This window comes from Cetorhinus maximus, chromosome 20 (assembly GCF_964194155.1).
Source record: "Cetorhinus maximus chromosome 20, sCetMax3.hap1.1, whole genome shotgun sequence".
Lineage (NCBI taxonomy): Eukaryota > Metazoa > Chordata > Chondrichthyes > Lamniformes > Cetorhinidae > Cetorhinus > Cetorhinus maximus.
The window spans coordinates 61,144,831-61,158,821 of NC_135898.1; the positions used below are offsets into that span (position 1 = coordinate 61,144,831).

Sequence of the window (13,991 nt, forward strand, 5' to 3'; positions counted from 1 at the left end):
ATGAGGTAACAAGCAAGATAGATAAAGGGGAACCAGTAGATGTAATATATTTGGATTTTCAAAAGGTGTTTGATAAGTTACCACACATAAGGCGACTTAATAAGATAAGAGCCCATGGTGTTGGGGGTAGTATATTAGCATGGATAGAGGGTTGGCTAACTAATGGAAGACAGAGAGTTGGGATAAGGAGGGCATTTTCAAGATGGCAACCTGTAACTAGTGGAGTGCCACAGGGATCAGTGCTGGGGCCACAGTTATTTACAATATATATTAATGGCTTCGATGAAGGAATGTATTATCGCCAAGTTTGCGTGTAAACAAAAATAGGTAGGGAGGCAAGAGTCTACAAAGGGACATAGACAGGTTAAACCTGGCAGATGGAATATAATGTGGGAAAATGTGAAGTTATGCATTTTGGCGGAAGAATAGAGGAGCAAAATATTATTTAAATGGAGGAAGACTGCAGGAAACTGCAACACAGAGGGATTCGGTGGTCCTCGTGCATGAATCAGAAAAAGCTAGCATACAAGTTCAGCAGGTAATAGGGAAGGCAAATGGAATGTTGGCCTTTATTTCAAAGGGAACGGAATATAAAAATAGGGAAGTCTTGCTAAAACTATACAAGGCACTAGTTAGACCACACCTAGAATACTGTGAACAGTTTTGGTCCCCTTATCTAAGGAAAGATATACTGGCATTGGAAGCGGTCCAAAGAAGGTTCACTAGGTTGATCCCGGTTATGGAGGGATTTTCTTATAAGGAGAGGTTGAGTAGGTTTGGCCTGTACTCATTGGAATTTAGAAGAATGAGAGGCGACCTTATTGAAACATATTGGGGGCCTGACAGGGTAGATGCTGAGAGGTTGTTTCCTCTTGTGGGAGAGTCTAGGACCAGAGGGCATAATCTTAGAGTAAGGCTTCACCCATTTAAGACAGAGATCAGGAGAGATTTCTTCTCTCAGGGGGTAGTGAATCTGTGGAACTCTTAACCACAGAAGGCTGTAGAGGCTGGGTCGTTAAGTATATTCAAGTCTGAGATAGACAGATTTTTAATCAGTAAGGGAATCAAGGGTTATGGAGAAAAGGCAGGAAAGTGGAATTGAGGATTATCAGATCAGCCATGATCTCATTGAATGGTGGAGCAGACTTGATGTGTCGAATGGCCTACTTCTGCTCCTACGTCTTATGGGGCAGAATTTTTATCTTGGCGGACGCACCTGACCCACTCGAGTGTAAAATCACACGCGATGACGTCGGGCAAGCGTCCCAACATCAACGTGCAGTCATGCGTTATTTCGGTCGGCGGGCGTGCTCCGGTGTCGGCAGCGCACGGCCAACAATTAAAAGGCCTATTAAGGCCATTAACAAGGTATTTAAAAGCAATTTTTCGCTGCCCATCCAACCTTACGATGACGGGCAGGTGAAAAGACCAAACGGCTTTTGCACTTTTTAGGAAACCTCATCCATGGGCAAGATGAGGTTTCTTAAAGCAAATAAAAATAAAATAAACATTAAAAAATTTAATTAATAACATGTCCCTGCTCATGTGACAGAGTGATATGAGGGGACATGTTTTATAACATTTTTAATTTCTTTATTTTACAAAAAAAACTCTTCATCTCCCTGAGGCAGCTCTGTGCTTCAGGGAGATTATGAAGTGCAGACTCGTATGCATGCGTAAAGTTCGCGCTTGCCCCGCTCGCCCTCCTCCCCCTGCCCGCAGAGGCAGCGCTGAGCACTGCCGCTCGCGTTTTACGTGGGCGGGCCTTAATTGGCCTGCCAGCGTGAACTTGCCTTCTGGATCGATCGCGGCCGGCAGTCGGCTTTCCAACTGCCCCTGTCCGCTCCCAGCGAGTCCACCTGACAAGGGCAAGATTCTGCCCATGGTCTTGTGTGCTCCAGTCTATTATGGTGGTGAGTCCCTCAACCACTTGTCTGGAGCAGACAAGACCATGCCAGGGATAACAGCCAGGGTGAGAGAGAGCAATGGTTTTAATCGGGACGAAGGCATCATGGAGGAAAGTGGACGTGGTTGAGCAGGTCAGTAGCTGCAGAAATGCCATAGGGAGTGGAAAGCCAAAGACTAGACAGTTGGGATTTTAAAAGTATAGTTACAAGTGAATTAGGAGAGTGTTTTTTTTCCAGGGAGGACTCAGAAGGAAGTAGGGTTGTGAAGGGGAAAGGGAATGTGGGTGGACAGCAATAAAGGAAGTGTGGAAAATAAAAGCTCATGGAGTAGGGGGTAACATATTAACATGAATAGAAGATTGACTGGCTGGCAGAAAACAGAGAGTATGCATAAATGGGCCTTTTGTTTGATTGACAGGGTGTGACGAGTAGAGTCCTGCAGGGTTCTATGCTGGGGCCTCAACTTTTTACAATTACTATCAATGACTTACATGCAGGGAGTGAAGACATGGCAACTAAATTTGCAGATAACACAAAGATAGGTAGAAAAGTATGTTGTGAAGAGGACATAAGGAGGTTACAGGCAGATATAGATAGGTTGAGTGAGTGGGCAAAAATCTGGTAGATGGAGTATAATGTAGGAAAATGTGAAGTTGTTCACTTTGGCAGGAAGAATAAAAAAGCAGAGTATTACTTAAATGAAGACAGCTGCGGAATTCCAAGATGCAGAAGGATCTAGGTGTTCCAGTGCATGAGTCACAATAAGTTAGTATGCAGGTACAACAAGTAATTAAGAAGGCTAATGAAATGCTAACCTTTATTATGAGAGGAATTGACCGTAAAAGTACGGATGTTATGTTTTAGTTATATAGGGCATTGTTGAGACCACATTGCGAATATTGTGTACAGTTTTGGTCTCCTTATTTGGGGAAGGATGGAAATGCATTGGAGGCAATTCAGAGGAGGTTTACTGGATTGATACCTGGAATGAGTGGGCTCATTGAAGAAAGGTTAGACAGACTGGGCTTGTTTCCACTCGAGTGTAAAAGAGTGAGGATTGACTTGATTGAAATATATAAGATCCTGAATGATATTGACAAAGTAGACATGGGCCTGAATTTTCAGCTTGGTGGGCAGGCGCGATCGGCGGGACCAGGAGCAGTTGGGAAACGGACCGCCGACCACAATTGGCCCCCGAGCGCAATTTTACGCTGGCTGGCCAATTAACAGCAAGCCAGTGTGAAAAGCGCGCTGAAATGCTCAGCGCTTCTGGGGTGGGGGCGGGAAGAGGGCGGAAAGTGACATCAACGCGGGTGTTTGTGCGCTGACAGAAAGTTCTCTGAGGGTAGAGAGCTGCCTCAGGGAGCTGAAGATCCAAAACCCAGGAAACTAAGTTTTTAAAATCAGGAAAAAAAAGCCCACGCATTACAATCAGGCACCTAAACGTATAGATTATAAAAATGTTGTCCACAGTTTTCTATTTTTATTTTACTTAGTAACAGAAACCTCATCCCGCCCTTGGATGAGATTTGCTGAAAAATGTAAAGGCCGCCTGGCCGATTCGCCCATCTGCCAACCATAAGGATGGACGGGCTATGTAAAATGACAGACAATTGCGCTGTTAATGGGCTTACTTGCCCTCTTAATTGTTGGCGGGTCCGCTTCCAACTTTTATGCACACCTGCTGACCGAAATATCACGTGAGCGGGGGATGACGTTGAGATGCTCGCCTGATGTCATCTCGTGCGATTTCACACCCGATTGGGTCTGACGCGCACCCGCCTACCCAATCAGTGTAAAATTCAGCTAATGGAAAAGATGCTTCTTCTTGTGGGGGAGTAGTGAACTAGGGGCGCTGTTTTGAAATTCAAGATTTCCCTTTTAGGACAGAGATTAGGAGAATTTTTTTCTCTCAGAGGGTTGTGTGACTTTGGAACTCTCTGCCTCTGAAGGCAGCGGAGGTAGTGTCATTGAATATTTTTAAGGCAGAGGTAGATTGTTCCTTTGCCTGACAAGAATATAAGATTATCGCAGGTAGATGGAAATGTGGAATTTGAAACACAAACAGATCAGCTATTATCTTATTGAATGGCGGAGCAGGCACGAGGAGCTGAATGGCCTATTTCTGCTCCTATTTCGTATACCAAGGCCACATGAGATAGCAAGGGCAAGGGAATGGACGTGAATATGGACTGCAGAGTTTATACAGAGGGAGAGATTAAGGGGAGATAAGAAGGCAGGGAGCTCAGAGGACAGAGAGTCTGATGGATTTAGATGACGGTTAAAATCACTGAGGATGAGAAGTCATGAGAGGGAAACAGTGAAAATATCTCAGTGAGAACATTTTTGGTAGAGAATGAGGATTTTAAATGAGAGAAGAGATGCTACAAGATGATATGTTAAAAGGAAGACAAAGTGCCAAGAGTAGGGAAACAGGCTAAGGAGTGATAAAATAAATGCCACACCACTTCCAATGGTGGAAGATTTAGGGGCTTCATTTAGAGGAAAGGTGTCATCACACTTCAGCCATGTTTCTGTCAAGGCCATGATGTCAATGCAATTATCAACAATAAGTTCATAAGAGCCTTATTCACAAGTGAGCAGACTTTCTGAAGGGAGATGCAGATAGGGTCAGCTGATCCGTTGACAGAGTCGACAGGGTCAGCATTAGAAGAGATGATTTGGATGGGGAGAGATTGGCAAAATTAATCCCTTGAAGGCACACTGCTCAGAAGGTTGGAAAGTTGGGGCTGCTGCTCATAAGAAGGCAGCAACGAATACCTCAATGGGTCCTTTGGAGGTGGCCAAGAGAAGCATCTGTAGAGTTATCTAAGAGGGAGTCAAGCCTGCAAAGGTAGCAGGAGAGTAGGAAGGTCGAGAGGTGCTCTGGGGTGAGGGAAGGAATTTGGGAAGCTAGAGTAACTGAAACAGAACTACTTGCTACTAAAAAACAAACAGAAGAGACCAATTAATACCAGGTATGGTGGATGTTCAAATATAAAAGCAAAAAACTGCGGATGCTGGAAATCCAAAACAAAAATAAAACTACCTGGAAAAACTCAGCAGGTCTGGCAGCATCTGCGGAGAGGAACACAGTTAACGTTTCGAGTCCATATGACTCTTCAACAGAACTAGATGGTTGGATGTTCAACTGATTTCTCTATTAGCGAACACACTACTTAGAGCAGAAGTATTTGCCTCATTTATCAAAAATAAATGTGAACAGCTATTTTGGATAGTTGCTGGAAAAAAGTATGCTGCATGAAATGCAAGGCTGTAATATCAGAAAATTAACACTGGTAATACTTCAGTTCTTTCATTCCTGTAAAAGCATGTTCCTTGTAAAAAAGCAGTAAAAATCCATAATTTTAAAGAAAAACCTAGACAGAATAAAATTCCAGCTTAACGGGCTCTCCATTCTTTTTAATAAAAATTAAAAAAGAAATCAAAAAGCAAGGAGACAGTTTCAGTTTTGTTAGTCATTTGAGGCTACCACTAGTACTTGGAGCAGGTTAGTGGTATATCATATTGGAATGGCTCTGGGTGGGCCAATTCAGTAGCACTGTAATTGGTGCTTTGAACCAGCCTGGTGCTGGTTCCTGGAGCCAGGAAAAGTGAGAACTGGTTGAGTTTGCAGAGTAGCTGAACAAAAATTTAGAAAGGAAACATTTTATGTAATGTAATTGGAACTCTCCTTCACTACTGCAGCTTTCTCACAGCAAAGTTGCTATAGAGATTGACCTACAAATATGCATGAGATTGTTGTATTAGTCAGCAGGAAATACAAAAATGGTGGAATACTAACCTGACCTTTACGGATCAATTTGCTGAAGGTACATATCCTAATTAATTTCAAAAAGTAGCTGTTTATCACTTTCATTATAGCTTGCTTGTCACTGATTCTGCAAATAACTTCAACTTATTCCAAGTGCCCAGTGTAGGTTTGATTACCAAACTTAATTAAAAACCTAACATGATGTTTCAGTGATGCACTACTGACCCTTACTGAATATTGAAATTCCCAATTTGTCCCCTCCCTAGGATATGCGCACTCATCTCAGGATAGGTAACTATATGGCACAAATGGCATTAGTTGCCAATTTGGGGAAAACTCACCCGGAGTTCCTACTCCTTATTGCTATACAGTAAGTCCCTACTGTAACACGCAGCATGAATATCAGATGAGGATACCAGATCTGGCTTGGATGTGATACCAGTCAAACTCAAACTGAGTGCATTAATATTCAGTGGAGCAATTTAAACTTTTGCCTATTGTGTCAAATGGTTAAAATCAGTTCAGTCTCTCCCTCTCCCCACCACCTGATTCTCCTTCCCATTCAGCTCTGTCTCAGTGCAGACATGAGGAATAGTCAAAGAAGCCTGCTATCTGTCTGTGGAAAAAGCATGAATCGCACCTTCAGGTGGAGGGGACAGAAGGAAAGAATATTAGGGAGAAAGAAAAGAAATAAAACCATATTGAGTTGAAATTAATTTGTCTATTTTTTTTAGTGCATCAGGTAATGTGTTCATGCCAAATTGCTTTGTGTGGTACTTTAACAAAAAAGAATCTCAACCCGTTAAGTGATCCAAATTTGACTTGGTTTAAATGAATTCAGGTTTGGGAGATGCGTCTCTTTAAACCAATAATATGCTAATGAGTAGCTGACATTAACAATATCATTTTAGGCTCCAATAACAACTTCAGTTTCTGGGAAATGAAATCTTTGGGTGAAGTCATAGCAACAAAGATGATTTAAGAATAGCTACTGTCATTTCAAATTATGTTTTGTTAGAGGAAGGAAAAAGTAGTCTAATTCTCAGCTTTCCTTTTTTATGGACACAAATAGCAGCTGAATTAACAAGAAAAAAAACCTGGCCATTCTGATTCTGTTGCAAACATTAACATCAGAATTACTTTATTTGCTGGATTTTATTTATACAAATGCCATTATTTCAATTCAATACTCCTCATCACTGTCACTTTAGCTTAGTACCTCACTGCATATCACATAGGGTAGAAATTTGCACTGAGCGGGCGGGCACACGCATGACCTGCTCGAGCGTAAAATGGTGCGCGACATCATCACGCACTCGTGCAGCATTTCGGTCGGCGGGCATGCGTGGGAGTCGGCAGTGCGCCCGCTGACAATTAACAGGCTTTTAAGGCTATTAAAGTACTAATTGAATGAAAGTTTTCGCTGCCCGTCCAATCTTACAGTTGGGAGGCAGGTGAAAAGGCCAAGCAGCCTTTGGATTTCTTAGGAAACCTCATCCAGGGGCAGGATGAGGTTTCCAAGAGCAATTAAAAATTGAATAAAAATTTTTACATTCCATTTATTATGTGTCCCTGCTCATGTGACAGAGTCACATGAGGGGACATGTTTTTAACATAGCGAAGTTTTTTATTTCTGATTTTTAAAATATTCAGCTGAGGCTGCACTGTGCACAGAGCAGCCTCAGGGAGCTTTCATTGCGCGTACTCGTGAACATGCGCAAACTTGCACGCTTGCCCTCCTCCTGCCCCCACCTCGGCAGCACTGAATGCTGCAGCGCATGATTCATGCTAGCTGGCCAATTAGTCTAATTGCGGACAGTGGTTGGCTTCAAAACCACTTCCGGGCCCACCCGCCATACCCACCCGACAAGGTCAAAATCTTGGCCATACACATCACTGGTGTTTTTGAGGAAAGGGGTAGGTAGATCTTGTTATGAAGGAGCTAACAATAAAATGTTCCTGAAACTACTACCTTGATACACATGGTCATATGGAAAATATGTAACAGCATGTTACTCTTGCTCTAAACATTTATGGTAACTATGTCTGGATGGCATCCAGAGTACAAAGAGCGAAAGCGTAACAAACCGTGAGCAACAACATTTTAAAACTACCCTTAAAATTCAATTCAACTATTGAATATATTCTTATAATTACTTCCAAACTACATTTATATAGTATAAAAGTCTAAAAGTTAAGGCTTAGTTAATGAAGCAAAGACATGGATATGCACAAATGATGAATGTATAATCATGCACTATTATTTCAATTTATGTTTATTGCCATGATGTTTTTTTTAATATTCCTTTTATTTTCAGAATTACGATATTTAGGGTTAAAATCTTTTGTTAACTCTTAAGGAAATCCTCATTGCTTTCCATTCAAATTTTGAGGTACTTCTAATTATTTCCAATAGAAATTTACAGATGTTTTAGACCATTTGGAAAATGATGATGGTGACATCCAAATTTACAAGACACAAAGAGCAATTCCTAGCCTTTATATAGTATCACCGACCTGTCTATGCTTCATTTTGCACATAACATTAGGTCTCTAGCTTATTCTGTAGAAATATCATACTTAGATCTGGTACAGTACTCACCAGATAGCCAATGTGGAGTGAGAATATTGGTGATCCATGATGAATACCCTTCCTTGAAAGAACAAATAAAGGATTCAACATTGCATGGAGATATGACCTCATTTATCTGTGGCACTTCTGGGTCCAATTCACAGATGGGATTCAGAAAGACTACTCGCGGGAAGAAGGCACTCTGGCGAAGACACACACCATTTTTCATCAAGTGATTCCACAAATTTAATGTTTTGGTCTACAGAACATAGTAAGAGGAGGTAAGTAAGTAATGGGAGTATATAGATTGTAAAAGAACACAAAAAGATAGGGCAATAAGCGATCAGAAAAGGGAAGAAATTATCCCTACATGCAATACAGAACCAAAAGCAAAGTTAAGAAAGATGACACTAAGATATGAAGTAGAAACATGACTAGGTAACGCATTAGTTTGTGCACTCTCAGAACCAAGTTTGATTCCAACCCAGATTAATGGCAAAAGAATCTTTTGTTGGTCTCAAATTCTTACATGAGACATAAGCTGGGGTAGGCAGTAGCCTAGTGATAATGTCACTGGGCTAGCAATCCAGAGGCCCAGGCTAATGCTCTGGGGACATGGATTCAAATCCCACCATGGCAGCTGGCGGAATTTTAATTCAATTAATAAATCCGGAATTAAAAGCTGGACTCAGTAATGGTGACCATGAAACCATTGTTGATTCTTGTAAAAATCCATTTGGTTCCCTAATGGCCTTTAGGGAAGGAAATCTGCCGACTGGTCTGATCCTCAGCAATGTGGTTGACTCTTAAATGGCCTAGCAAGCTACTCAGTAGAATCAAACTGCTACAGAAAAGTCAAAAAGGAATGAAATCGGACGGCTCACCTGGCATTGACCTAAGCACCAGGATCGACAAAGGCACACCCAGCCCTGTCGATCCTGCAAAGTCTTCCTTAATAACATCTCGGGGAGAACTGTCCCATAGGCTAGTCAAGCAACAGCCTAACATAATCATACTCATGGAATTATACCTCACAATGTCCCAGACACCACCATCACCATCCCTGGGTATGTCTTGTCCCACCAGCAAAACAGACCCACCAGAGGGGGCGGTACAATGGTATACAGTCAGGAGGGAGCTGCCCTGGGAGTCCTCAACATTGACTCCTAACACCATGAATTCTCATGGCATCAGGTCAAACATGGGCAAAGAAACCTCTTCCCGATTATCACCTACCACCTCCCCTCATGAATCGGGTCTCCTCCATGTTGAACACCACTTGCAAGAAGCACTGTAGGTGGCATATGCATAGAATGTATTCTGGGTGGGGGACTTCAATGTCTATCACCAAGAGTAGCTCGAAGCACCACTACTGACCGAGGTGGCCGAGTCCTAAAGGACAAAGTTGCTAGACTCGGTCTGCAGCAGATGGTGAAGGACCAACAAGAGAGAAAAACCTACTTGGTGTCATCCTCACAAATCTGCCTGTTGCCTGTCCATGACTGTATTGGTAGAAGTGACCACCGCATAGTCCTTGTGGAGACAAAGTCCCGCCTGCATATTGAGGGTACCCTCCATCATGTTGTGTGGCACTACCACTGTGCTAAATGGGATGGAGTTCAAACAGATCTAGCAACTCAAAACTGGGCATCCACGAGGCGCTGTGTGCCATCAGCAGCAGTAGAAAGGTATTCAATTTATAGCCTCATGGCCCAGCATATCCCCAAATCTACAATTACTGTCAATCTGGGGAATCAACCTTGGTTCAGTGCAGGAGGGCATGCCAGGAACAGCACCAGGCATACCTAAAAATAAGGTGTAAACCTGGTATAGCTACAACACAGGACTACTTACATGCCAAACAGCAGATGCAGCATGCAATAGACAGAACTAAGTGATCCCACCACCAATGGATCAGATCTAAGCTATGCAGTCCTGACACATCCAGTCATGAATGGAAATTAAAAATTAACTGGAGGTAGAGAAGGCTTCACAAATATCCCCATACTTAATGATGGGAGAGCTCAGCACATCAGTGCGAAAGATAAGTTTGAAGCATTTGCAACCATCTTGCCAGAAGTGCCGAGTGGATGATTCACCTTGGCCTATTCCTGAGGTCCCCAGAATCACAGATGCCAGTCTTCAGCCAATTCGATTCACTCCATGTGATATCAAGAAACGGCGGATGGCACTGGATACTGCAAAGGCTATGGGCCCTGGGCAATATTACTGAAGGCTTGTGCTGTAGAGCTATCCGCGCCCCTAACCAAGCTGTTCCATACAGATACAACACTGGCATCTACCCGGCAATATGGAAAATTGCCCAAGTATGTTCCTCTCCCATAAAAAGCAGGACAAATCCAACATGGCCAATTACCCGCCCCATCACTCTCCTCACGATCAGCAAAGTGATGGAAAGTGTCGTCGACAGTGCTATCAAGCAGCACTTACTCAGCAATAACTTGCTTGCTGACGCTCACTTTGAGCTCCATCAGGGCCACTCAACTCCTGACCTGTCGCTGGATCAAAATCCTGGAACTCGCTCCCTAAGAGCACTGCGGGTGTACTACACCACAGGGACTACACAGCTCACCACCACCTTCTCAAGGGCAATTAGGAATGGGCAATAAATGCTGGCCTAGCTAGTGACGTCCACATCCCATAAATGAATTAAAAAAATACCTCATTAGAGCCTTGGTCCAAACTTGGACAAAAGAGCTTAACTCAAGAGGTGAGGTGCGAGTGACTGCCCTCGACATCATGGCAACATTTGAGCAAGGAGCCCTAGCAAAATTGAAGTCAATGGAAATCAGGGAGAAAACTCTCCACTGGTTGGAGTCACGTCTAGAACAAAGGAAGATGGTGGTGCCTGCTGGAGGTCAATCATAGTCCCTGGACAATGCTGCAGAGGTTCCTCAGGGTAGAGTCCTAGGCCCAGCCATCTTCAGCTGCTTGATCAATGACACATCCTCACATCCTCCACTATAAAGGTCAGAAGGATGTTCACTGATGATTGTACAATGTTCAGCACCATTTGCAGCTCCTCAGATACTGAGACATTCCTGATCCACATGCAGCAACCTGGACAACATCCAGGCTTGGGCTGATGAGAGACAAGTAACATTTGCACCACACAACTGCTAGGCAATGACCATCTCAAACGAGAGAAAATCTAACCATCTCCCCATGACATTCAATGGCATTACCATCGCGACTGAATTCCCCACTATCAAGATCCTGGGGTTACCGTTGACCAGAAACTGAACTGGACCAGCCATATAAATACTGTGGCTACAAGAGCAGGTCAGGCTGGGAATTCTGTGGCGAGTAACTCACCTCCTGTCACCTCAAAGCCTGTTGACCATATACAAGGCATGAGTCAGGAGTGTGATGGAATACTCTCTACTTGCCTGGATGAATGAAACTCCAACAACAGTCAAGTAGCTCAACACCATCCAGGACAAAGCAGTGCATTTGATTGGCACCTCATCCACCAACTTAAACATTCACTCCCTCCACCAATGACGCACAGTGGCAGCAGTGTGTACTATATACAAGTGTATACTATATACAGCAAAGCTCCTTTGACAGTATCTTCCAAATCCACAACCTCTACCACCTAGAAGGACAAAGGCAGGAGATGCATGGGAACATCACCACCTGCAAGTTCCCCTCCAAACCACACACCATCCTGGCTTGGAACTATGGGGAGAATTCTCTCCCTGCCTGGGGGGTGTTGGATGGGTGCAGGTGGGCGCGTAGCCGATCACAGCCCGTGATCAGCTGTGTGCCGCCATTTTACGTGGGCGGGCCAATTAAGGCCCATCCAGCGTGATGCGCACTCGGAAGCACTGTGCGCTCCCCGTGTGGGTGGGGAAATAGGCTGAGTCAGGGCCTGCGCTCTTTCGCGCGCATGCGCATGTGCGCGAAAGAGCACAGAAATCTCCCTGAGGCACAGAGCTGTCTCAGGAAGATTAGTTTGATATTTGAAAATTTTAATAAATAAAAATAAAATTTTTAAGACATGTCCCCTCATGTGACATTGTCACATGAGCTGGGACATATCAATGAATTATATTAAAAATTTTTATTAAACTTTAAAAACCTTCATGAAACCTCATCCTGCCCGTGGATGAGGTTTCATCATAAATGCGAAGGCCATCTGGGCTTTTCGCCTGCCCGCCAACCTTAAGGTTGGACGGGCAGCTCAGTTTATTAGTTTAATTGATATTTAAATGGCCTTAATAGGCCTTTGACAGATCGGCAGGCGCGCAGCTGACTCCGGTGCGCAACCGCCAAACTCAGGATCTTAATGACGCGCAGTGACATCGGGATGCATGCCTGACATCACCACGTGTCATTTTATGCGTCAGCGAGCGGATTCCCGCCCCTGCTCGCCGACCCAAAGGTTCTGGCCCATATCGACTGTCAGTGGATCAAAATCATGGAACTGCCTTCCTAACTGCACTGTGGGTGTACCTACACCAAATGAACTGTTGTAGTTCCAGAAGGCAGCTCACCAGCACCTTCTCAATGGCAATTAGGGATTGGCAATAAATGCTGGCCTAGCCAGTGACACCCACATCGCATGAAAGAATAACTAACTAATAAAAAGTCTCAATCCAGTTCCTGCTGTTTTTTCAGAGCATAAAACTGTCCCAATTTGACTCTAAATTAGCAATTTAATTCAGAAATAATAACTTCCATTGTAAATAAAAATGCCATGTTCTTGCTCCTGAAATTAGTGTTAATGCACATTCTTTGAATATAATAGAAGGATCTTAATTTTGCATTTAACCTATTCCATTTCTGATCTGGAGCTTCTTGATGGTGACACTGGCCACACAGTAGTGTTCAACTTCAGCATTAATATCTCTCATTTTGACCAGCAATAAGTGGACAGCAATAAGATGCTACTGACTTTAAAAAATAAACCATTTGTGCTTTGAGAGTAAGTCACGGCTCAGTTGGTAACATGGCTACCTTTGAGTCAGAAGGTTTTGTTGGTTCAAGTTCGACTCCAGAGACTTGAGCACAAAAATCAAGGTTGACAGTACAGTACAGTACTGAGGGAGTGCCGCACTGTTGGAGGTGCCGTCTCTCAGATAAGACATTAAGCCAAGAACCTGTCTGCTGTCTTGGATGGATGTACAATATCCTATGGCACTACTTTGAAAAAGTGCAAGGGAGTTAGCCCCAGTGTCCTCAACAATATTTATCCCTCAATCAATATCATTAAAAACAAATCTGGTTGTTATCACAGTGCTGTTTGGATGCTGTATTTCCTACATTGCAGTCATAGTATAGAATGGTTACAGCACAGAAGGTGGCAATTTGACCAGTCACATTTGTGGTAGCTCTCTGACCTATCTTGGTAGCCCAGGATTTATTTTCTCTTCAGGTGCTTATCCAATTGCCTTTTCAAAGCCACAATTGAATCTGGCTCCACCACATTCGCAGGCAGTGCATTCCAGATCCTAACCACTCACAGCTTTAAAAAGTTTACCCCCATGACGTCTTTGCTTCTATTGACAATCACCTTAAATTAGGGTCCTCTGATTCTTCTGACAATGGGAACAGTTCCTATCTACTTTGTCTAGGCCCTTCATGATTTTGAACACCTTGTAAAGAAGCTATTTTTATTTTTCTTGGGCTGAGGCTTATAAATTGGTCTGTGGCTGTAAAAACTACCATGGCTGCAGTTTGAAAGATACGTTCACTGGAATAGGATGAGGAA

The 13,991-nt window shown here is 43.3% G+C and overlaps 1 protein-coding gene across 2 annotated transcripts in view; it reads right to left on the reverse strand.

Moving 5' to 3' along the window:
* Positions 1-13,991, reverse strand: part of LOC144694429 (uncharacterized) — a 312,335-nt gene that overhangs the window by 234,781 nt on the left and 63,563 nt on the right. Inside the window, exon 5 of one of the 2 annotated variants that reach the window (XM_078564824.1) lies at positions 8,285-8,513. In XM_078564824.1, coding sequence (XP_078420950.1) covers positions 8,285-8,513 — 229 coding nt within the window. The remainder of the gene's footprint in view (positions 1-8,284; positions 8,514-13,991) is intronic. The other variant, XM_078564825.1, reaches the window with a different exon arrangement.